We start from the raw sequence: 24,894 nt of genomic DNA on the forward strand, positions 1-24,894 counted from the left end.
AACTGAAGAGAATGAACTTTGCCAGAAGGGTTTTGCACTCTTCTTCCACAAGCCACCCCCTCCCCCTTGCCTTCTCAGTGAGGAATAGTTCAGAATAAATGAAGGGGGGACAGACAGGAGGAATAAAAGGTAGACAAAAAAGAAGGGTCCCCACCAGGACTAGCCATGACGCAGGGGCACGGCTGGCTCCAGGCACCAGCCGACCAAGCACGTGCTTGGGGCGGCACTTTGTAAGGGGCGGCCAATCTTTGGGTGGCGTTGCGGCACTCGGGGTTTTTTGGGTTCAGTGAGACAGCGCTCGAGGGTGTGTTTGTTTGTTTCAGTGGGGCAGCACTCGGGGGTGTTGTTACAGCGGGGCAGCGCGCCGCTCAGGGGGGGTTGTTATAGCGCGGCAGGGCAGCGCTCGGAGGGGGTGGGGGAGGTGTTACAGTGGGCCAGCACCTTTTTTTTTTGGTGCTTGGGGCGGCAAAAAAGTTAGAGCTGGCCCTGCGCAGGGGACAGACTTAGGTGGTACAAAGAGATGGCCTTGGGCTAAAAGCATCAATGAGATACATGACAACCCCAGGTCATAGAAAATACCTTTAGGTAAGAGGAGAATAGGAATGTGTTCAAGGCTGTGCCGATAAGCTGGAGGCACATCACGAAAAATGTGAGGACAGGTGTGGAGAACCAACAGGACAGCAGTCATAGGATGCACAGGGGAAGCAGGAGAAACAGGGTTAGTTGATGCCATCGGTCCAGCTTTTACAGTTTAAAGTCTCAGTTGAGCTGGGCCTGCCTGGCCATCCAGCAGCCAGTCTGAACCATCAGTAGTGCGGAAGGAAGGAGCAGAGCTGGTGTGCATAAGGTGAGGGAGTGAACTAGGCAAATCTGCTTTCATCAGGTCAATGGCAGGGTCCCCTCATGTGCATGTTGAACTGAAAGGGGAGGGGGGGAAGCCACAGAGAAGAAAGAATGGATCAGACTCCTAGTAAGATCTAGTAGAGAAAGGGACTGCCAACTGGTTGGAAGGACAGAGATGCTGCTGTGAAGCTGTGGAGCTATGGTACTGGAAGGTGCTCCTATGCCTATAACTCCCAGGACTTAGGCTCCAACAAAATTCATTTTCCAAAGATTTTCCTTTGTGACAACAGTCCTGGGTAGAACTCCCCAGAAGACCTGGTACTGCACACAGTATGAAAATGTGGGCACCTTTGAGCCTGAGCAACTCATGATGAGCATGTCCAAGTTAGCACAATTGAAAAGCCTGGCCCCAAGGATATGTTAATTATCTTGTCAAGTCAAAAGGAGACACTGTCATATTTTCAAGTAATATTTTTAAAGGGTAAATCCAAAGGTCCTTACTCAGATTTGACTCCTGCAAACTTCCTTGGTTACAAGGAAAGATTGCTTCTCACTCTAGTTGCTTATGCAACATAAAGTGCTTCAGTGGCATATATTTGGCAACATAGTAGGTTCTATGATGCCTGTTTTGCAAGTGTTGAGACATTCCTGCTCAATAATGTTTGCACTGAAGTCATTTGAAGTTGAAGTGATGACTTTCAAGTTAAGGGCTACTTCAAGTCTGGATTCAGAGGGGGAAGGGAATAGATCTGTTGATGTGAATATTTCTAGGGCTAGTTTCTTGTAAGGCTATGTTCACTTCATTCATTTTAAAGATAAACCATCTTTGAAAGGATAAGGGTAAGAGATCACATCCAGCACTAAGAATAAAAGTGCTATGTATCTTAGAAACTAGAGGAGATGTTAGCTTGAATGTCAACTTTGAAGTTCTCTCTCAATCTTATTTTTTTTAATTGCTATTTCCATACAACAGGGAAAGGAGGTAAAAATGTATTGTTAGATTGATTTTTGCGCATTTAAGGATCTGATATCCAAGACATTTCTAGACAAAACTCAGTATACATCTATTAGCATTAAAAAAATATTTTCAGTAGACAGTTTAAGTAGAAAGGCACTCATGTGTTTTGAGCTGTGAATTTATTTGGTTTTAACTTAACTGAAGATAGATTCCTTTTCTTCATTCTCTTTAGCAGCTTATATACAGCAATCATAAGTGTCTGACATTTTCATAAAAAAGGCCATGGATTCATGTATTGCATACATATTATCTTTGAGGAGAACCTGCATCAAACACGTGGACCAATTCCTGGCAAAACTTGAAGAAAATGGATTTTAGGTTGTAAGTGTATTTATAACTTCAGGGAGAACAATCACCTTAATAGAATTTTGTAGTTTTAAAAGACAAAAAAATCTGACCTGCAAGAAATACAAAACTAGGCTATAGACTAAAATGGTGATCTACAAAAAAAAAAAAGCTATAAGGGTGGCCTGAAAGAGTCTAAAATATTTTTGATGCTTTTTTAATGTTAAAAATTCTATTAATATATTTTCCCCTGCATGGCATTATGAACAACTGGAGAATGGTAGAACTATGACATTAGAGAAGCCATGTAATTAAACCTGATTGAAAGAATAAGTGACTTTTAGTCAGATTGTTTAAATCTGTATCACTTTTTTTTAAAAAAACAACATTTAACTCAAATGCTTGAAACAGCTTTGTTGAGATAGAGAGACAGAGCACGCGCGCGCATGCGCGAGAAACCTATCTCATAGAACTGGAAGGGACCCTGAAAGGTCATCAAGTCCAGCCCTCTGCCTTCACTAGCAGAACCAAGTACTGATTTTGCCCCAGATCCTTAAGTGGCCCCCTCAAGGTAGCCAGGGCAAGTTGTAATGTGCTGGTGCTGGTTAAAGTTAACATATTTCTAAAACATGTTTTACGCTAGACTGGACAAGGTTTCAGAGTCAAGACCAACTTGTGTTGTAACACCATCTCCCAACACATTCAATTTGCTTACGTAGACGTGCTCAGAATCAGCACCAAAAACTGTTAACTCACTCTATTCATCTCTATGAGGTGTTAACTGCAGTCTTTCAGCAGTTATGAGTATTGTACCACAAACATCCTGTGAAAGCACAGATTCACTGTAGCATTCACTGGAAAGACCTTCTGTGGAAATAACACTGCAAATATACTATGCCTTTGATTATTCGGACAGAGATGCTTGTTAATTTTAAATACATCTTTAAATGATGATAGAAATTATGCCATCTTTAAAGTACTGAAGTCCTTTTGCATAGTTTGTAAGCTAAGATAGGTTTTATATAAAACTTTGGATCATTATTAGCAAAAGGAGTTTATTTTAAAAAGCTAAAATATTTCTGAATAACCCTCATTATGATTAAGAGTAAGGTCACGTAACAATGAACAGTTTAAATAAAATTGCAGAAATTCCACAGATTTGGTGACAAAAGTCTAAGAGAACATTGCCTACATACCCTGCAGATTTGCATGACACCTCATGTGTAACTTAAAAACCGTCATAGTGTATCAGTTTTTCTGAAGGAAAACAGTTTCCATTTGACCCTCTCTAGTATAGCAGAAGGAGCCTATGTCCATTGCTAAGAACTTACATGCCACTCCTGGATCAGCTACAAGGGGTTGTTTAGGCCTGATATACAGTACCAAGGTAGGCTGACACAAGGCAGCGTACATCAACTTAACTTTAAGTGTTTACACTAAAATTTTGCTCCCACCAATGTAACTCACTCACTACGCTGACTGAAGTCCACCTCTGCGAGAGGCGTAGCACTTAGGTCATTGGAGTGTCAGTATAGACCATGATTTACTTAAATCTTTAGTGGCATCCAGGAGCTATCCCACAATGCCCCACCATGACCACTCTGGTTGCCATGTTGAACTCTGCTGCCCAGCAGCCAGGTACACGCCCCTCTCCTTTTACAGCCCCGCAAATTTTTAAAATTCCATTTCCTGTTTGCTCGGGATGGAGAGCCCACCTAGCAACTGCCCAGCTGACCATGCCGGCTCCATGTTGCAGAGGTGCTTCTGCATGGAGTACACAGGAGATGTTGGATCTCCTGGTTCTGTGGGGAGAAGAGGCTTTGCAGGCACAGCTCTGATCCAGCAGTAGAAACGTCAATATGTACAAGCAGATCGCTCAAGGTGAGGGGGAGAAGGACTATAAGAGGGATCCACAGCTCTGCCACATGAAAGCCAAGGTGCTGCGACAGGTATACCAGAAGGCAAGGGAAGCTAAAGTCGCTCTGGTGTGGAGCTGAACACATCACTTTCACAAAGAGCTGGATGCCAACCTTGGTGGAAACCCCACCACCACGATACTTTGGGGGAGCTAGAGTCACAGGCCCCAGAATGAACAGTGGGGAGGTGGTGTTGCATGAGGGAGGAGGAGGCAGAGTATAGGGGGACAAGTGATCAGGGGATCTAGTGGCATGAGGCAGGACGTGTTTTTGACTCCATAGCAGTAAAGCTAGTCCCTACAATCCAGCATGGATGAGCCTGATAGAGGGGAAGTATGCAGTTTGCTTTCATATTGCAGGGACACATCTGTTCATTTACTCTTTTTTAATCATGCTAGAAGAGGTAGTGAAATAACCAATAGACATAGATTTGCTTTCTGCTTCTCATTCCCCTGTGCAGTTAGGCAGAAGGGGCCCTGAAGAAGTTTATGTGCACTGGGATGTCCCATGAATCCTTCATAGAGCTCTCAAGGAAACTTTCCTGGGGATAGTTTGCAATCCTCTTCTGAAGGTTTCTGGGGAGAGCAACCTTATTTCTTCCACCACAGTAAGACATTTTCCCACACCACTCAGTAATTACTTCACCAGGCACCATTGCAGCACACAGGCTAGCAGAATACAAACCTGGTCTGCAAGAACTGTTCCCTTTCAGTTTCTGTTACCCTCAGGAGTGAGATATCAGCTAAAATCATCTCCACCTGTGGAAAACTGTGCCTGTATTCAGTTCAATTGCCCTCTCTGCATATATTTATGCCTGTGAGCTACCCCTTCCCCCCTTATTGTCCCAACACACCCCCTCCCAGTCCTCACCATGGCTGGGACTACTGCTGTGCTCTATGAATCCCAAGGAGAAATGAGAATGTAGTGCTTGTAACTTGCATGGATCAAGGGGAGTGAGTTCAGTATATCAAGTTTCCGTTTATCTTGTGATTACACTCAAAATAGTACATCTGTGCATTGTGTCTTTTGCAGCTAGAAATGTGGCTTTGAGGGTCTCTCCATCCACACTAGTGGAGTGGCTCAGCCAGATAAGGCTAAGGAAGAAGACACATGACAACATGTTCCAAGAGATCCTCCAAACCCAGTGCCATGGACAGAATGGACAGGGATAGTGCAGAGAGGAGAAAAGCACAGAAAAAGGGAGAGAAGTACAGTAGGAGATGCTAGCGCTTCTCAAGGGGCAAACAGACATGCTGGAGACTCTTGTTAACCTTCAGGTTCAACAGAACCAAGCTCGTTTCCCTTTGCAGCTCATAGAGAACTGCATTCCGGGACCTACCTACAACCCCTCCCTCCACATTCCATATGGCATCCGGGGCTGCTGCACTGAAGAGTACAGACAATCACAGCTGCACATGCACTGACCTGTAAGAGACACGGTTGGTGTATTTGTTTGTGAAATGAAAATGACTGTTTTCCCCACTTCAAAGGTTCTTTTCCCTGTATTTACAAAATTTCATTCAGTTATAGATATGTTAATTTGCATGAGTTTAGAATATAAAAAGTATCCATGGAAACTGACTCTCTCTATTTGTTCACAACGTATGATGGGTAGGGCTGACATCATTCACAGATAATAGCAATAGGTGCATTTGCAATGTTCTAGTACTACACACAGCACTCATTACAAGGTTCATATCAGGGTGCAGAAAAACAATGCCAGGCAGAGCACACTACAGCAAGACACATTACTATGGCTCACTATTAAAAATGTCTTTCAAAGCCTCCCTAAGCCATATAGCTCCCCACTGAGCTCTTCTTATAGCCCTGGAATCTGGCTGCTCAAAATCAGCAGACAGCCATTCCACCTCCACCCCAGCAGAAATTTCCTTCCCCTTTGCTTCATAGATATTGTGAAGTACACAGCAGGCAGCTATAACCATTAGAACTTTTTTTCCCCACTGTGGTCTAATCTGGTCATTAGTCAGTGCCAGTGGCCTTTCAAATGGCAAAGACACATTCAACTGTCATTCTGCACATGCTGAGCCTGTAGTTGAAGTGCTTCTTGCTGCTGCCGAGGGATCTGGTGTACAGCTTCATAAGCCATGGGAGTAAGGGGTAGGCTGGGTGTCCCAGAATCACTATTAGCATTTCAACATCCCCAATGGTAAACCTCTCGTCTGGAAAGAAAGTCCCTGCTTGCAGCATTCTGAACAGGTTTGTGTTCTTAAAGATGTGTGCGTAATGCACCTTCCCTGACCATACTGTGTTGATGTTGGTAAAATGTTCCTGGTAATCCACCAGTGATTGCAATACTATAGAAAAGTAACACTTTTTGTTGATGTACTTGGTGGCAAGGTGGTCTGGTGCCAAAATACGGATATGCGTGCCATCTATTGTAACTCGCTGCAATATGTACACCTCTTTGCTGCAAAACCATCCACTATATCCTGCACATTGCCCAGAGTCACAGTAGTTTGTAACAAGATGTGATTAATGGCCCTGCACACTTGTATCACAGCAACCTCTACAGTGGATTTCCCAACTCCGAATTGATTCCTGACTAACCAGTAGCAATCTGGCATTGCAAACTTCCACACAGCAATTGCCACTCACTTATCCACTATCAATGCAGCTCTCGTTTTGGTGTTGCTGTGCCCGAGAGCTGGGATGAGGTCTGCACACAATTCCAATATATGGCTTTGCACATCCAAAAGTTCCGCAACCACTACTCATCACCGCAACCACTACTCGTCATCCCATACCTGCATAATGATGAGATCCCACCAGTCAGTGCTTGTTTCTTGGGCCCAGAACCAATACTCCATGGCCTGCAACTACTCTGTGAATGCCAACAATAACCTTGAATTGCTTCTATGTCCCACAGCAAGCTAGCCTCTAAGGAATTGTCGGGTTTCCCACGGCTCCTCTGAAGGCTCTGCAAATACTGCAGAATCAGGCATGTTGTGCTCTTAACACTCGTCACAATAGTGCAGATCTGTGCAGGATCCATGCTTCTCACATAGATGTCAGACATGCAGGTTTGGGGGGCTTTTGAAAAGAGATGTGAAGCATTATGGGATGCAGATAGAATTATGGGATGGAGAAAACTCCATCATGGGGCCTTGAAACCATGTTCCCAGTCACCCCTGCACTTGTTTGTCCCCATACGGCATTGAAACCCTTCCCAAAACACCCTCGCTATATGGTGGCAAGTTGCACAGTGGGATAGCTACCCACAGTGCACTAGCTACCCACAGTGTGCTGTTCTCTGCATTGATGCAAGCACTGCTAGTGAGGATGCACACTGCCGAACCAAGGAGTGTAGCGTGGACATGCATGAGTTATTTAATTACTACGATGATTGTAAATTGACATAACTTTGGCTGACTTAATTTTGTAGTGCCCTTAATAGTGAAACAAGGCATACCCCTCACACATACTTCTTGAGAGTACTTTGCAGCTTGTCAGCTTGGGACTCAAATAAGACTATGTGAAAAACTGTTAAATTTACCTTATTGATGGAAACTGTCAAAGCTGGCTCCACTTTAGCTTCAATTTCTTCGGGTATATAATAACAAAAGAGTTTACCACCTCTTAATACACAGTACAGCCTCCTCCAGTCAGTCAGGCTTCCTACCATTTGCTAAAAGGGAGAAATATTCAGTAAGTTGCTATTCATAAATTACTTTAACAACCTAATTTATGGAGTACTCAAAATTTTAATGAATTTCCATGTGTTACATCTAATTGAGTCCATCCTGTGAACTATTCAGACATCAGACTGTAAGATCAGAGCTGTGCACAACATATTGTCATAAAGGTATGGCTCCTGCAGAATATTTTACCATGTGACTCAAGGACTTAGTTATTAGTAACATTCAGCCATGCCAGATGATATTTGTTTAGCTGAACCTCCTCCAGTGTTTTACAGTTTTCCAATAATAGTGTTGTAAGGTGCTCTTGGAACATGGAATGTGTTGGTTGGCCGATAAGGAAAAAAAGAGTAATTTTTCTTCTAATGGTAGATTCCATTAGAAATAAACTTTAATGGCTACACTAACTTAGTTGGTTACAGGAAGGGAGCAAAGGAATGTCCTCTCATTTTAAAAAGTATGACTTAAAAAATTAGACATGCAGCTATACATACCAATTTTCATACCATCTAGACACTTAAAATTAATTGGTCTTTATGCAGCAATCTAGGCTGTTTTACTAATAATCCCACTGACGAAACTTTTGATTATCTTACTCTTAGCCACACAGTGGTTGCCATTAAAAGGTCAGTGTTTAACAGCAGCCACCACAAGAAAACAGCTTCCTGCATACTTACAGTAAGAGATACCAGTCCTCAAGGTACCACGGGAGGAAACTACTCACTTTTTAATACCACTGAAAGTCAATTGTTAATATGAGCAACATTCCCTGTAAATTGCACACATGAATGGCTGCACAGCTATTTTGAATATACAATACATGTACACAAACTGAGCCACTCAGCTGCCCACAGCAAAAGTGATGGCAGGTGGGCCAGATACAACCAGGTGATTGCTGGGCTGTGGCAAGGTAAGAGGCTGTGAGATTTCCCCCTCTCCACCACCTTGCAGTGGCTGCAGCATGTCACTAGCTCCTTCCTCCGCTCTGCAGGTGGGTGGTGAGTTCCTCCTATCTCCCCTCCCCCTAAGCCCATAGAATTGATCACCTCCCTCCAGGTCCCAGAGACCCCCGCCTCTCTGGGAGCACTGCTGGGTGAGGGGGGAAGAGTATCTCCTGTTATTCTCCCTGAGAAGTCTGCCTCCTGGAACCTACTCCCATCACAATACTCCAGGAAGGACCAGTGCCCCAGGAATTCTCTCTGACTCCTCTGGTCACATCCCCTCTGGGTATCCCCTCACCTTCCCCAACCCCAAGGAACCCTCCCGTCTCAACTTACCAAATTGACTCTCCCCTGATCTCCCCAAAATTCCCCATCACAAATATTCAAGGCATTCCACTCCTGCCTTCCCCCACCAAGAAACTCCAGGAAATAAGGGAGTGCAACCTCTCCAGCCCTGGTGGTGGGATTGATCCTGCCTCCAGGAGCCCTCTGACTCCATGGGGCTGAACAGGAAGGACTCACCATTTCCACCTGTGAGCTCACCCTTCCCACCCCCGCCCCAGCGGTTTCTGCAATCCCCCACAGGGACTCAGGGTCCTGTTCTCTCCCTGTAATCTGCATTATGAGATGCCAAAAATCCCTGATTTCCAAGATGGGCAAGGTCTGGTTCTTCCTGATCCTGCCGGAGCTGCTAATAGCACCAGTGAGTTGGGCCAGTGTCAGCCAAATAAATAGGCATCAGGGTATGTGTGGCTGGGTATGCTGTCAGACAGGGGAGCAGGAAGCAGGGGGGCAGAGGGAGGTAGCTGCATTTGGAGTCAGCCAAAAGAAAGAGAAACTTAAAGCGTGGCATGTAGCATGTAGCAACAGTGATTCATTAGCTCAGTGTAAACAAAAGTGTAAACTTCTCCAACGAAAAAAAAATGTACTGCTCAGTGCAGTAGGAACTTTGGAGATTAGAGGATTTAAATCAAGTAAGCTCTTTTTACCTGCTGATTAAGAAATCCTGACATCACATCCTTGGCCATGCAGAATGGCTGAGCAACTAAACGACAACACATGCTTCCATATAAGGGAAGCCAGAACGATGATTCCTCTAAAAGAAAAGTTATAAAGTTATGACCATTGACCATAAACTCACAGATTAGGGATCTGCATATTTTTAAAGAAGTAAATTTGTTCATATAAGCAAAGACTGAAAATAGGAGTTTGTCCTATTTCTTAACATTTCATCTCTCTTTTCTATGACTGACAGGTCTACAAAAAGCAATAGATCGGAGAGGCACCATTCTTGACAGTGGTCATGCTGGTTTGTTCTTATGTTCGGAAGTATTTTATGAGTATCTTTAATTATCTTTTCAAACAAATGTAGCCAATATTTAAGTTAGGCTCACTGCTCTAATTCTCAGGATCACCACTAGCATCTTCTTTGAAAATAAATATATTTGCTAGCCTCCACTCATTCAATATAGCAGCTGATTTTAACAAGACATTGCATATTTTTTCTAGCAATTCAGCCACTTCATCCTTAAGTACTGTCAGAACTCTTGGATGAATGCTGTCTGGTCCTGGTGACTAGTTGCTGTTTAATGATTTGTTCCAGCATCCCTTCCTAACACCTTAATGGCTGACAGTGCCTCACCTTTACTGTCTAAGGGTACGTTTACACTACGGGATTATTCTGATTTTACATAAATCGGTTTTGTAAAACAGATTGTATAAAGTCGAGTGCACGTGGCCACACTAAGCACATTAATTTGGCGGTGTGCATCCATGGTCCGAAGCTAGCGTCGATTTCCGGAGTGTTGCACTGTGGGTAGCTATTCTGTAGCTATCCCATAGTTCCCGCAGTCTCCCCTCATCCCTTGGAATTCTGGGTTGAGATCCCAGTGCCTGATGGGGCAAAAATCATTGTCGCGGGTAGTTCTGGGTAAATGTCATCACTCTTTCCTTCCTCCGGGAAAACAATGGCAGACAATCATTTCGCACCCTTTTTCCCTGGCAGACGCCATAGCACGGCAACCATGGAGCCAGTTCAGCTTTTTTTTTTTTTTCTTTTTTTTTTTTTTTTTTTTTTTTTACTGTCACCGTATGTGTACTGGATGCTGCTAACAGAGGCATTACTGCAGCGCTACACAGCAGCATTTGTTTGCTTTTGCATGATAGCAGAGACGGTTATCAGTCGTTCTGTACTGTCTGCTGCCATTGTAAATTGGCAGTAAGATGACAGTTATCTGTCGTTCTGTACTGTCTGCTGCTATCATGGGTGTCCCTGGCTGAGGTAGGTCGGGGGCGCAAAGGCAAAACTGAGAATGACTCCCCGAATCAATCCCTCCTTTATGGTTTCTAAAAATAGAGTCAGTCTTGCCTAGAATATGGGGCAAGTGTACTAGAGAACCAGTGTATCAGAAAGCACAGCTGCTCCGTGTCAGATCCTGCAAAATGAGGAGCTGCATGCCATTCTAGGGGGTGTCCCTGCAACAACCCCACCCATTGCTTCCCTCCTCCCCAAACCTTCCTGGGCTACCGTGGCAGTGTCCCCCCCACTTGTGTCATGAAGTTATAAAGAATGCAGGAATAAGAAACAGTGACTTGTTAGTGAGATAAAATGAGGGGGAGGCAGCCTTCCGGTGCTATGGTAGTCCAGGAAGTACAGAATCTTTTCTTTAGACAGGAAAGGGAGGGGGCTGATGGAGCTCAGCCCCCAGTTGCTATGATGAGGATGGTTACCAGCCATTCTGTACCATCTACTGGGAATGACCGGGAATCATTTCTATTTTCACCCAGGCGCCCCCGGCCAGCATCCCCTGAGGCCAGCCAGGAGCACTCTCGGGCTGATGACAAGGATGGCTAGCAGTCCTACTGCACCATCTGCCACCAGGGAGGGGAGAGGAGTGGATACTGCTCTTCGCTGCCGCAGCATCGTGTCTACCAGCAGCATTCAGCAGACATAGGGTGACATTGAAAGAAGTCAAGAAACGATTTCTTTCCCGTTTCTTTCACTTGGGGGGGGAGGGAGTAAATTGTCGAGCCATACCCTGAACCTCGCCGGACAATGTGTTTGAACCTACAGGCATTGGGAGCTCAGCCAAGAATGTAAATATTTTTCGGAGACTGCTGTGGACTGTGGGATAGCTGGAGTCCTCAGTACCCTCTCCCTCCCTCCATGAGCGTCCATTTGATTCTTTGGTTTTCCGTTATGCTTGTCACGCAGCACTGTGTAGCCTGGAGATTTTTTTCAAATGCTTTGGCATTTCGTCTTCTGTAACGGAGCTCTGATAGAACAGATTTGTCTCCCCATACAGCAATCAGATCCAGTATCTCCCGTACGGTCCATGCTGGAGCTCTTTGTGGATTTGGGACTGCATCGCCACCCGTGCTGATCAGATCTCCACGCTGGGCAAAAAGGAAATGAAATTCAAAAGTTTGCGGGGCTTTTCCTGTTTACCTGGCCACTGCATCCGAGTTCAGATTGCTGTCCAGAGCGGTCACAGTGGTGCACTGTGGGATACCGCCCGGAGGCCAATACCGTCGATTTGCAGCCACACTAACCCTAATCCAATATGGTAATACCGATTTTAGCGCTACTCCTCTCGTTGGGGAGGAGTACAGAAACTGATTTAAAGAGCCCTTTATATCGATACAAAGGGCCTCGTAGTGTGGACGGGTACAGCGTTAAATCGGTTTAACGCTGCTAAAATTGGTTTAAACCCGTAGTGTAGATCAGGCCTAAGAGAAGTATCTCCCCAGTAGCCTCCGAGATGAAGAGTGATACAAAAATCATCTCTCTGTTGGTAGCTACATGCAGCCAGACAGACCCTCTCCTGATATACTTAAAATTTCTTCAGGGTGTATATTTTGGCTATTTCATCATCAAATTCTCTTAATCTTTTAATATTCTCCTCACCTTTTATCTGACATGTGGATGCTCCTTTCTATACACTTCACTTGGGTTGGAGTTCCATTTTTTGAAGAATATGCATATGACTTGATTAATCTTTTGAACATTACAATTTAATTATAGTAGTTTTTCTTACCTTTCAGGTTCATTTTTTTGTTAAGAAGTACACATGACTTCATGAATGCTGTCTGGTCCTGGTGACTAGTTGCCTGTCTGGTCCTGACTTTTATGATTATTATGGTATGTTTTGAATTCTTAGATTCATCATTTAGACCTACTTCATTTCCTCACTTTTAAATAACTTATTTTAAAAAATGCAAATTCCTAAAATATGCTATAATAGGGCGCTATTGGTACAGACCCTCTTAGAAGCATGTTGAGTTTCATTAAAATTGTGGTCATTATTCTTTAGGGGCTCAGGTATAATTATTTCTTAAACCAACTCCTATGTTATTTTGGACTAAGTTTATAGTAATTTCTTATCCTGAGCTTTCTGCAACATGTTCCAAGAAGAAACCACTTAAGGTACCAAGAAATTGCTTCTCTATGCCTCTCTCATCATGTCATATGACCAATTTATGTATGGCTAGCTAGCGTGTCATTACTGTTGTACTGGATTTAGTTGCCTCTTCCTCAGTGCCGTGCACTTAACATCCTATTCCTGATCACAAGGGCAGAAGTATAATCATAGCTAACATTTGTAGTCTTACAGTTTGTGATTTGTACTCTTACCGTATAGTCTTTTATAGTCAGAAATTTCATCTGATATTCTAAGGAATTTGTCAGGTATAGTAGTATTCTCCTCATCTCTGCAACATAATTGGTCCTTTCTTTTTTAGTTTAGACCCAGGTATTCTAGTGTTCCATTGACTGGCCATTCAGCACCATTTCTGAAATGCTTATTATAGATCAAATAAATCTTTATTATGTCAACAGTTACAGTTCTTGACTCACGGACCAAGTTATGGCCAACATAAAATGGAATCTAAGGAAAGAAGAATCTAAAATATTGATCTTTGTTGGGATGCAATTGTAGGGTGCAAGTGTGAAAAGACTCTCAGAGGACATGATATATATCTAGAGAAAAATTTGAATTATTAAATGTAATAAGCCTGAAAATATAAGATATCATCTTATCTCTTTTCAATTAAAAAAAGCTAAAAGAATGAAGTTTCTTTAGGGGAAAGCTGTAAACTTGTATCAGATAAAGATACCATGAGCTACCACAAAATAAAGTAACAAATCCAAGGTTTTATATATTACCTGCTGCCATGTTTTCAGCAGCCCCAGGTTAGTACTCTAGACCTGAGGCTGCTACAAGTTACTTGTGCTGTCTCAATGTTGGGATCTACCTAGGGGTAAGATCTCTTGCTGAAAAGAACTTTTAATTAGGACCCCCAGTACAATAAAGCATGTACGCATGTGCTTAACTGAGGTGTTGAATTGGTGTCTAAAAGACCTAACAGAGTTTGAGCCTCTACTCTGTTTACCTCCTCTCCTTCTGCCTACAGAGGAAGGAACAGCTCTCTTTCCTATGACACTGCTCCTTTCTTATGAGAAAAGGAGAGAATTTCTATAGAGCTATAGGAATTGGAATGAAAATGGCAGAGAAAACACTTAGCGGCTCTGGGAGACCTTTGTGAGGGGAGAGGGAGATGCAGCTCTTGGATCCTCTATTCCCAGTCACTGCAAGACTGTATACTGGGGAAAGATGATGCAGGAGTCATTGCAGTGAGGTAGTATTGTGGACAGAACAAATGCACTTGGGGCCGAGTGACTAGACAGTTAAGTGGATTTGGGGGTGGAGAGCTATAGAGATATGAGGCTTTGGAGACCTGGGACAGCAAGGGAAAGTCAAACTAAAGCTAAAAATCAAACTAAAGTGAGATTGAAGGGAAGAAAGAAAACTAAAAGCACAGTGGGTTTAAAGAGGAAGGAATAATCAGGTTTAGAAAAGCTCAAAACGAAGCGTGGAAATAAGCAAAAAAATATAAGATAAAAAGTGAAATGAAGGGTAGGAAATAGGAAAAAATAAGAATTATAACAAGTTAATTTTTAAAGAATTAAATGTTAAAATATTGTAATGAAATAGACATGAGTAGCATGCATGTATACACACTGAAGACCAGGGTGCAGAAGTAGAGGATGCTCGTCTCTGGTGCAGTTCATCACCCTTCTCTGGATACTGTTTAACCATCTGCAATAGGAATTACTTCTCTTTTGAGCCCAAATATACTTCTGAAGCACATCACTTGTTTTGGAATAAGCATTTCATCCAATAGCCAGACATTTTCCCTTATACCCAGGCTTCCTCATACCCCTAACATGGGAATTCCTTATATCTATTTAGGGGAAACACTCTTGCTACAGTCTGCCTGTATACACAGAGCATTTCTCCCTTGCATTCTTTTTTCCACAACTGCTTTATTCACAGCAACACGTGTTCCTACCTATCATTTATGACACTAAAAGCATTTCCACAACTACAGAATAAAGGAGTATAGTATTCAGACCACAAAATCCCCACCAGTATTGAATCTTCCCTTATGAGTGATCAGAAGATATTAATGTGGGTAAAAATGTTACCCATACATGTGATGCATTAAATTTGGGTCTGAACTTTAAAAAAGAAGTTTTACAAGTCTTTATTCAGTTTAATAAGTTACACGTAGATGTTTAAAAATAAACAAACTGAAAACATTTTATTTAAAGTTGCCTCGACATAACGCTGTCCTCAGGAGCCAAAAATTCTTACCGCGTTATAGGTGAAACCGCGTTATATCGAACTTGCTTTGATCCACTAGAGTGAGCAGCCTCGCCTCCCCAGAGCGTTGCTTTACCATGTTATATCCGAATTCGTGTTATATCAGGTCACATTATATCGGGGTAGAGGTGTATTAAGTACCAATAAAAATAACCTAAGTCTTATAAGCCTTTTAGTTTACTAAAAATGGATACACATGATTTTGCTAGGTTTTTGTTGTTGTTTTTTTTAAAAATCACTTCCTTAAATCGGAACCCTATGTACTTACCATTCCCTGTAACGATAAGGTTGTGGGTCCTGAAATTGTCCTCAGCACTCTCCAACCCCAAAGTGGTATGTGCCAGCAAACTGTATTTTGCACCACTGATTGTGAAAAACAAGGCAAAAAGTTTAAATATTTCTACATTACTTTTCTCAGGCAGTTATTAAAAGGAGTCTAGACAGTCCTAGAGATAACCATTCCACCATATCTAAATACATTAACTGCCAGGCAGCACCTGTTAATAACCACAAAGTTCAGCTAATCACCAAGAGTCTGTATATACCCTGTTTTAACTCCTTGTGGTATTGTCCCCACCAAATGGTTTGTGTATCTTTTCAAGAATATTTCAGTTTATCATGTATTCATATTGGTTGGGAATAGCCACTCTGAATCATAGATTGAAGGATTTTAATTGTGTCACCAGTTGCCATTAAAGGATTATTTTGTGGGAGAGACAGGGGTTTTGTGACTGACATGTTCTGTTCTCTATTTACACTAAAACTAAGTTGGATATTCTCTTTTATTTTTATTTCACATTTATTCCTGGGAACAAATATCTTGTTTGAAAAATTATTTTGTTGACTTTTGTGACCCATATGCCATTATGTTTCATAACATATTTAGTGCTTAGTCTGGTCGATTTTCTTATGTTATTCTAAGGGCATATTTCTTTTAAAAAAAAAAGTTTTATAGAGCTCTGTGTTCTGTGCTTTGGTTTGCCTTTATAGCAGGGACCAAACCACACATTCTAGCAGGACTGTATGATTTCCTAATATTGGTATAACAGTTTGATTCTTTCTATACAGAAAGACCAGGCTATGTGGTAATGAAAGCAATGACAGTAAATTTTATAGTGTAGATGGATCATTTGACAAATCGCGCTTACAAACCTCAGAACATTAAGTTTTTGTTCTGGCTTTTATCTAGTGGGGAAAGAAATCGTAATTAGAATTCAGCAGAATGCATGTGGAATGCTGCTCTTGAAATGACCTAGTACAAACTTTGTTCATGTTTAATCTTTTTTCAAATACACTTCAGACAGATTAACAGATTTATAGCCCAGCAATGTAATACTTATTTCCCTTGGCTAAATGAGTTTAAACTAAGTGAAGTTCACAAGAAAACAGCTCAAATACCACTAACTATTCACACTAATAGCTTTAGCATCACACCCTTAAAATATCTTCAGTACAAAGGAAGACTATTGGGTAATAGGGGAAAAAGGACAGAAAGCAAAATGAGATTAAGAGATACTTAAAGTTTTGCTCTCTCATCACCGTCTACTCTTACTAAAGTATATTAATATATTTTTTAATAATGTTTTTCCTAATGGCATTGTGGAAACAGTCTCTAAAGAGGAAGCACGAGCTGCCCTGTCCTATCCCTACCTGTAGGAGAGGAAGCCAAAAAAGGAAACATAGCTGGCAAGGACGTAGTGCCTCCATTCTAATACTCAACTACTGCATGGCAGTGTTGAGAGAAGTGTGATACTGGCATTGTGCATGTCAAATATTATTGTTGTATAACCTGTTAAGGGGTGGGGTGGGAGGGGGAGAATCCTTAAATACCCGAACACAAAAAAGTGTCAGCATATGTGTATGCACTGTGCTAAACTGTCCCCAAGCAAAAGATTCTCCATAACTAGGCACCAAATATAACGTATAAATCAAATATCTGTGACTGTGCTATTTAAACTGTACACCGCTTAGTTTCTTCTCAAATTTTTGTACTGATTTTCAAGTTAATTCAAGCATGACTAATTATAGCAGTAACTTTCCCAAAGAAAATAACTATTTCATTTAAAAAATATGTTTTACAGTAATTTTTTCTAAAATTTAACAGTTATTCCTTTCAGCCAAATTCAATATCATTTCCAAAAGTTTTAATTTAAAAAATAAAGTATTGATAATGGGCTAATCAGCATTGCTGACAGCGTTTTGTCTATACGTTTGAGAGAATTAGCTGACTGTCTTATATTTCAGTTTCTTTGTGGTCACATCTAACCATTCTTGGTCAAATGTCACTTATGGAATAGTATTCTGCAGTTCTATAGCAATCTTCCATACCTCAAAGTGCTTTATCAAGTCATATTCACAACATTTGTGAGGTAGAGGGAAATACCTATATACTGATAAGGGAAGAGAGGCACTGAAGTTAGTACCCAGATGTTCTGACTCTTAGTCTTGTTCCTTAACCACATGACCATTTTTCCTATCAATGGACATTTGCTCATTTCAGATGCCACCCGCCCGTTTCTGAAGAATAAAACCTATATTAGAAACCCACATATTAGTTCGCTGATCTGAGTCTGGGTAAAGTATTAGGGAGTCAAAACTAATCCAAGGAAGTCTAACATGCCAGATGTTTATCCTGAAGATGAACCATAGGGTGATTCCTTCAACCCAACCCAAAATGTGAGACGACGAAGACATATCAGACTTTAAAATAGTAAAAAAAAAACCAACCCAAAAAACAACCAGTTAACTGCAAAAATGCCACAAGCAAGAAAGATTATCCTTTCAGGAGCTGAATGACTGGATTACAAATCAGAAGGATCCTCCGATTCAAAAATAGGACACTGTAGCTATGCTTCCTCCCAAGCACAGGAAGACAAGTGGAAGCTCATACCAAGTGGGCAAGAACTGTATGTCAGTCCATATATAAGAACAAGAAACATGTTCACCAAGGGCTTTGTGGACATGGAAACCTGAACGACTTCTCCAAAGTGAGGCCTTATTTGCTCTGGAATTCAGTAAAGGCCACATTGAGGAGAAAATTGATTTCCAATCACAATGGGGTGAAAAACCAAAAATGGATAGAATGAAAGAGATACTGAAACAGCCAAAATTGACATTAACAAATCCAAGCATGCTATTAGAACATTTAGTCATTAGGCATCTTAAAGGAGTTACAAGGCTGAGAACATACTGACTAAATAAAGAAATTAGAAGTCTAGAATAAATATGCCTTGCATCCAGAAACCACCTTATGTAGGCTTTTGAGGAGGGACAGGTGTACAAAAGTTTCTGACAAGGAAAGTTTTCCCTTTTGGGTAGGGGAGGGTTGTGGTTTAATTTTGAGTTAGCTACTGGATTTCATCTGGATTATTTTACAGTCTTTTCAAAGCACCTAAATGGAAACAAACAAGCACAAAAAATGCTAAAATATCAAACTCTAAATAAATAAATAAATATCAAGCAAAGATTCTCTAAAAGTTATCCACAATCAGCTGCTATAACACAGTTGTTCCCCAGAACATGACAGGAAACCACCTTGAAAAAAAAAAGAAAACATCTATTGACAGCTTTTCTATCAGGCCTGTTAAAGACACAAGAGTCACTACTAAATGATATAAGTTGGAAGTAGCATCTCTCAAGGAAAGATAGGAAGCAAAATTGGATAAAATTACCATTAGGTAAAGAAGCTTTTGACTAAAATATTTAAGTGACAGTGTGTGCAACTGAAATTAAATCTTTTTTTGGGATGAGTGGCTGTGATTTGTCAGTCCCCAAATGTTACTGTTAATAGCATGCAACACTTCAAATTCAGTTTTGTTAGTACTGACCGAGGTACTGTGACACTTATTTGGTCACATCTCATTTATAGCATGAGAAAAAAGTTAATAGTGGAAATAGTAATCCATAGCATACGTTTACGATGTCAGTGTTACTTAAGAAGAAACTCTCTCATTTCATTATTTGAATATTTACATCGTTAACGTTACATTTATTCCTCTCCTACCCCTCCCCATTGCCCTTCAACATGTTAATGGAAGGGATCTCTCCTCCCAAAAGAAAGATAGGAGAATCTATCTCAGGAGGCTCTTAGTCACCAGGAGCCAAGACAGAGAGCTCAGGAGAGAAGAAGGCTACTTTTAGATGGTTTGCTGTTACTTTTCTCTTTGAAAGCTGTAAACCATATGCAGGTAAATATGGCTAGCAACTAATTTAGTTGCTACACCTAAAAACAAAAAGCCAGTGAAGGATGTCTCTGCTTAACTTGGATACATGGCAATGCATCTAGCGGAGCTAATCACCCGACCCTCTGCAACATATTTCTTTCTAAATTAACCCATTACTCCAACTCAGGGCTACTCAAAACCATTGACGATAATAAAGTTGAAGCAACTAAACGAACATGCCTAAATCCTCTCACTGTCTTAGCCACTAGTGTTCTTTTTAAAAAAAGTTTTGGATAAATGTTTGGTTGGTGTTTAGGGGTTTCAGATACTCAAATAATAATTTAAATAAACTTGTGTCCCATTTTTGAGAACAATAGTTCAGGACCTGGAACAGAAGAAAGGCTAGAACTAATGAGAATAACATGGTTAGCAACCAGATTTTTGTATTTGCTACTGATGTTGCCTCTTCAGACCTCTAACAACACTTTAAGAGGCTGGCCAATTCATATGAAAAATATGGGAAACTAGAGACTAGGTGAGAACTCACTGGTGCCCAGTACTACTCTTTAAAATTCAGATACTTTTAGAACTATTGCTTATTGATATATGGACCAAATCGTATACATTGTACTGAGTTGGAGCATGCTGCAATGAGCTTTCCAAGATTTTGTTTTGTCCTACTGGGTAAGATTTCTTGGAATAGGCCTGTTTTTGAGCTAAAGACAATAAATAGTCTTGCCAGTTTGACAAAGAAAACTGGAATTTTTTTTAATGCTTCCCTTTAAAAAGCAGTAGAGCAGATTTATGAACCATGACTCTGGCTTCACTCAATGTCTGACCCAAAATATGACATTAAAGGGTACCACTATTCTGTCTTACTTTTTTATCCACAGAAACAACATCCACTGAATAGTTTTTTAAAAATTCTTAATAATTACCATTGAGGCACTTTGTTTAAATCACAGGCAAACTAAAAGTGTGGAAAATGTTATGGATGAACTACAAGAATTTAAAGATTCATGCATTCCACTGAGGGTTATGTGCAAGTGCCATGCACCCAGAGCTTTTGAAAGTAGTATTGTTCAGCGGTCCGCACACGTGCCCCTGTATTGCCTTTTGGTTTCACCCAAGACAAAGGGCAGGAAGGACTGCCATCATCTCCAGTTCCTTCTCCACCATAGATTTATCAGATTCACAGTAGAGGGGAAGGAGGGTGGGACTGGAATACAGATAGGGACCACACACCTCAAATAAACCTCCAGATACAGGCAAGTGAACTCCTCTTCTTTTTCGAGCGATGGTCCCAACGGTATTCCACTGAGGGGACTGACAAGCAGTGTCTAGATAGGAGGAGGAGGATATGAGGAAGATGATGGAACTGTAGAATGGAGGCTCACTGTACTGAATGTGGCATCTGTCACGGAATCACATACTAGAGCATAGTGGGAGGAAAAGGTGTGTACCAAATGCCATGTGGCTACCTTACATACATCTGTAAGGGGCATGCCGTGGAGTGCAGCTGCAGTTGATACTTGTGCTCTCATTGAATGGGCCTGTATCCCACCTGGTGGGAAGCATTCCAACTTTTGATAGCCGTGCATAATACACCCGGAGACCCATTTAGAGATTCTCTGGGTGGAAATGAGCTGTCCTTTAATTCTCTCTGCTATGGTGACAAATAGCCTTGGAGACTTCTGGAATGGCTTTGTCCTTCGGAGGCAAAAGACCAGGCTTCTACACACATCAAGCCGTCATTCCTCATTAGAGGCATGTGGTTTGGAGAAGACGACAGGTAGATGTATGTGATGGTTGAGGTGGAATCGGAAAACCACCTTTGGTAGGAACTTGGGATGCAATCAGAGTTAGACCTTGTCTTTTTGGAATGCCGCGAAAGGGGGGTCTGCTATCAAGGCTCCCAGTTCACCAACCCCTCTTGCTGAGGGACTTTCATGGAGAAGAGAAAAAAAGGGCAGAATGCCAATTGTTCAAGTGAGGGCTCATTAATGAGGTAAGGACTAGGCTGAGGTCCCATTGGATAGGTTGAAAGGGCATGTATTTATATAAAAGGTCCTTCCAGTATCGGGCAGTCCAGGGCAGGGCCACCCAGAGGATTCAGGGGGCCCGGGGCAAAACTGAGGAGCTGCAGCGCTTGTACTTACCCGGTGGCAGTCAGTGTCTTCGGCGGCATTTTGGCGGCGGGGAGCCCTTCAGTCACTCCGTGTCTTCAGCAGGACTGAAGGGCCCCCCACCACCAAAATGCCGTCAAAGACCCAGATCGCTGCTGGGCCAGGGCTCATGGGGCCCAGGGCAAATTGCCCCACTTGCCGCTCCCCCTCCAAGGCAGCTCTAGTCAAGGGGTGGGTAAAAATCAAATGCCCATCCACTGGAGGGTGGAAGGTGTTAATGGCAGCTTCATGAATTCTGATGGTGCTGAGAGTGAGACCTGAGGTTTTCAGATAGAGGAAATAGTCTAAGAGCTTTGGGATACCCACAGCCTTGCCGTTGTGCCCAGGAAGTGAAATACCCATTTGGCCTGATGGGAGCATCTTGTGGAGTCCTTTCGGCTAGTGGAGAGGACTTCTTGCACTGCTAATGAGCAGTCTCACATCAACGTAGGTGTCCACCCAAAAACCAAGCTTTCAGGTGTAGCATCCGTGGATCTGAGGGCTTTTGTCTGCTATTGTGTTGTGTCAGCTTGGCAAAGAAGGGCATCCCAGTGGTAAGGAGATGACTTCCAGTGGGATGCTGAGTATAGTGTCCATGGATTGGTGTATAGAAGAGTAGACCCTTTGCAGCCATAGCTGTAGTCCAACCGAGGAGAAGACCTTTCGACCCATAAGGTCTTAACTTCCCTGTCTGCTGGGAGGGAGCATGGGTGGTGTTGTTTGGTTTGCTCCCACACAGCCTGTATCACCAAGGAGTTTGGTGGAGGATGTGAAAATAGAAATTCTGACACCTTAGTGGGATGTAGTATCTTTTCTCGGCCACCTTGGTAGTGTGCACGTGGCCAGGGTATGCCATCCAGTGTGCGCCGGTTGAAGAATTGCCTCACTGATTGGTAAAGCCACCCTTTCTGGTACCGATGCATATAGAATGTCTAGTATCTGATGTTGACTGTTCTACAGCTCTCCTAGTGAGATCTCAAAAGCATTGGCTATCCTCTGTAGCAGCTCTTGAAACTATTGGCAGTCCTCTGGTTGGGGGGAAGTTGTCGATGACATGGCAGCATCTGGAAACAAAGAGTGTCTCTCCATATTAACCAGTACTGTCTGAACCGGGCAAATCAGTGTGTCATCTAACTCCATTTCTAAAATGTCTGCCAGACAAAGGTTGTGGGGACCAGATGGGGGAGTCCTCTTGAGGCAAACAGGACGGCTCTGAAGGCGAATACTGAGGCCATGAGCTCCAATATGGCCAACCTGGTTGATCTTGCTGCTGTTGAGCCTGTGTACAAGGAGCAGGGTACCAGCTCCATGGGTAAGACGAAGTGGGGAACTGCCACGGTACCGTCAGAACCCTTCAGTAGTTGTGCTTCAAGAGTGGGAGCAGCAGGCTGTGTCAAATTTTTGTATCCTCAGAATTGGAGACCTCCACAAATGGCATTGCCGACAGAGCCATTGGAATGGGGTGTGTCAGAGTAGCATGTGGCAAAAGTACTGGGGGAGGAAGGGGCCCTCTCAGAAGGTGAGCGCATCAGAGCATGGGGAGACCTCAGTCCCTCCAAGCCAATAGCTCATGGGGGCCAGGAACACTTCCGAGTCTCCCACGCATCAGTGGTATCTGGTATGTTGATGGGAACAGAACTAGTAAGGGCATCTGTCTCAGAACCGATGGTTCATGGGAAGCTGGGACTCGTGACTAGGCCTCAGCACAGGGTCCACAGCACTGATATCAGCAGAGCCGAATGGAGGTTCTGCAGTACAGGGAGGGCTTTCAGGTTGCTCAGGCTGATGCAACCTAAAAACCCCCAGGGTGGTTCGCTGGCTAGGATAAAATTTCAGCCCCATGGCAGTCTCCATGAGGTGCTTTTTGAGTCGAAGAACTTGGCTTTCCCACATATGGGCAAGGAAGGAGAGGCAGATACTACACCTGGCCACAATGTGGGATTCCCCCAAACAGCATTGGTGCTCAACACGGATGGAAAACGAGCGAGGGCAGAAAGCATGTTCTGAATCCTGGCATCTTTGGCCTAATCCAGTACCCAGGAATGGATGGGTGGAGAGGAGGGATTGTTTGGCAGGAAAACTGCTGAAGCTGCATTCCAAGTCCTTAATCCTATCAAGCTACTATGAAACTAGAAATTACTTAAAAAAAACAAACAAACAAACAAACAAACAAAAAACCACAATAAAACCATAACTATGAATGAGGCTAAAATCAAATTTTTCTAAAATTTGTTGAAAGGACAAGAGTAACAAAAGCTTTGACTTGGACCATGCAGCAGTGAGACTGAACTGGAGACACTGATGGTCCGGTCCGCCCTTTATTACCTCGGACAAAGCCACGAGGCAATAGAAGGGCACATGCCGAACAACACTACTTTCAAAAGTTCTGGCTCCAGGCACATGTGCATAACCCTCATTGGAATACAATAGGGACCACTGCTCAAAGAAAATACTGTTCTGTGCCAAATTCAATTAAGTAAGCTCGGGCCAAGCGGCTAGTAAGAAATTTAATGCCTTAGATATTGCACACACTTGTGTTTTACAGCAAGTGGACAGAAAAGCTTATACTATGGAAACAAAAACAAATGAGAGACTGTGGAAACTGGTGCATGAATGTAGAGTGGAGGGAAATCACTATGCTAAATTTAACAGCAAAACAGCTGTTTAACAGGATAAACAAAAAAACAGCAATCTTTCTAATAGAAAAATCTAGCACGTTTAACTTTGTTTCTTCCAATATATAACGGAGGAGAACAGAATGTTGGGAGAATAGGGAAGTAATATACCCTTTTTCTAAGTCACTGTAGCATAAACATATATGATAGTAAACTGTGTACAGAGCTAGCTGCCTCAGTATAAAATACTGAAGACATGAAATATTTAGAGTACAGCTATCAAGATGATAGAAAGCTTGAGGAGTTGTGTAGAAGAAAAAAAACAGAGCTGCAGGTGTATGGCTTGGGGGAAAAGAAGCGTAGGTAATTAGAGTTTACACAGCTGAAAGAACAAGTACTGTGATACAGAGAAGGATAAATATGAGTACCAGAAAAAAAGGTGTTTTAAAAAGTATAAAGGTATTTCTATCAGTAAGAATAGTTTAAAAATGGAACAGGAACCAAGGTAAGATGCAGAAGCTCCACCAGTAAACACACTATTCACAATTAGGGGTTTCAAGTGATTAAAAAAATTAATAGAAAACTACTTAAATACTTTTGGATGTTTTCTACATTTTCAAATATTTT

General features: G+C 42.3%; 1 protein-coding gene across 1 annotated transcript in view; it reads right to left on the reverse strand.

The window, feature by feature from the left end:
- RTKN2 (rhotekin 2) overlaps nucleotides 1-24,894 on the reverse strand; it is a 65,837-nt gene that overhangs the window by 10,084 nt on the left and 30,859 nt on the right. The window contains exons 7-10 of the mRNA XM_050958320.1: nucleotides 15,593-15,687; nucleotides 9,649-9,755; nucleotides 7,506-7,708; nucleotides 5,546-5,555 (exon numbers count right to left, since the gene is read on the reverse strand). Of these exons, the coding sequence (XP_050814277.1) occupies nucleotides 5,546-5,555; nucleotides 7,506-7,708; nucleotides 9,649-9,755; nucleotides 15,593-15,687 (415 nt within the window). The remainder of the gene's footprint in view (nucleotides 1-5,545; nucleotides 5,556-7,505; nucleotides 7,709-9,648; nucleotides 9,756-15,592; nucleotides 15,688-24,894) is intronic.

The sequence above is a fragment of the Gopherus flavomarginatus genome, chromosome 6 (genome assembly GCF_025201925.1).
Source record: "Gopherus flavomarginatus isolate rGopFla2 chromosome 6, rGopFla2.mat.asm, whole genome shotgun sequence".
NCBI classification, from domain to species: domain Eukaryota; kingdom Metazoa; phylum Chordata; order Testudines; family Testudinidae; genus Gopherus; species Gopherus flavomarginatus.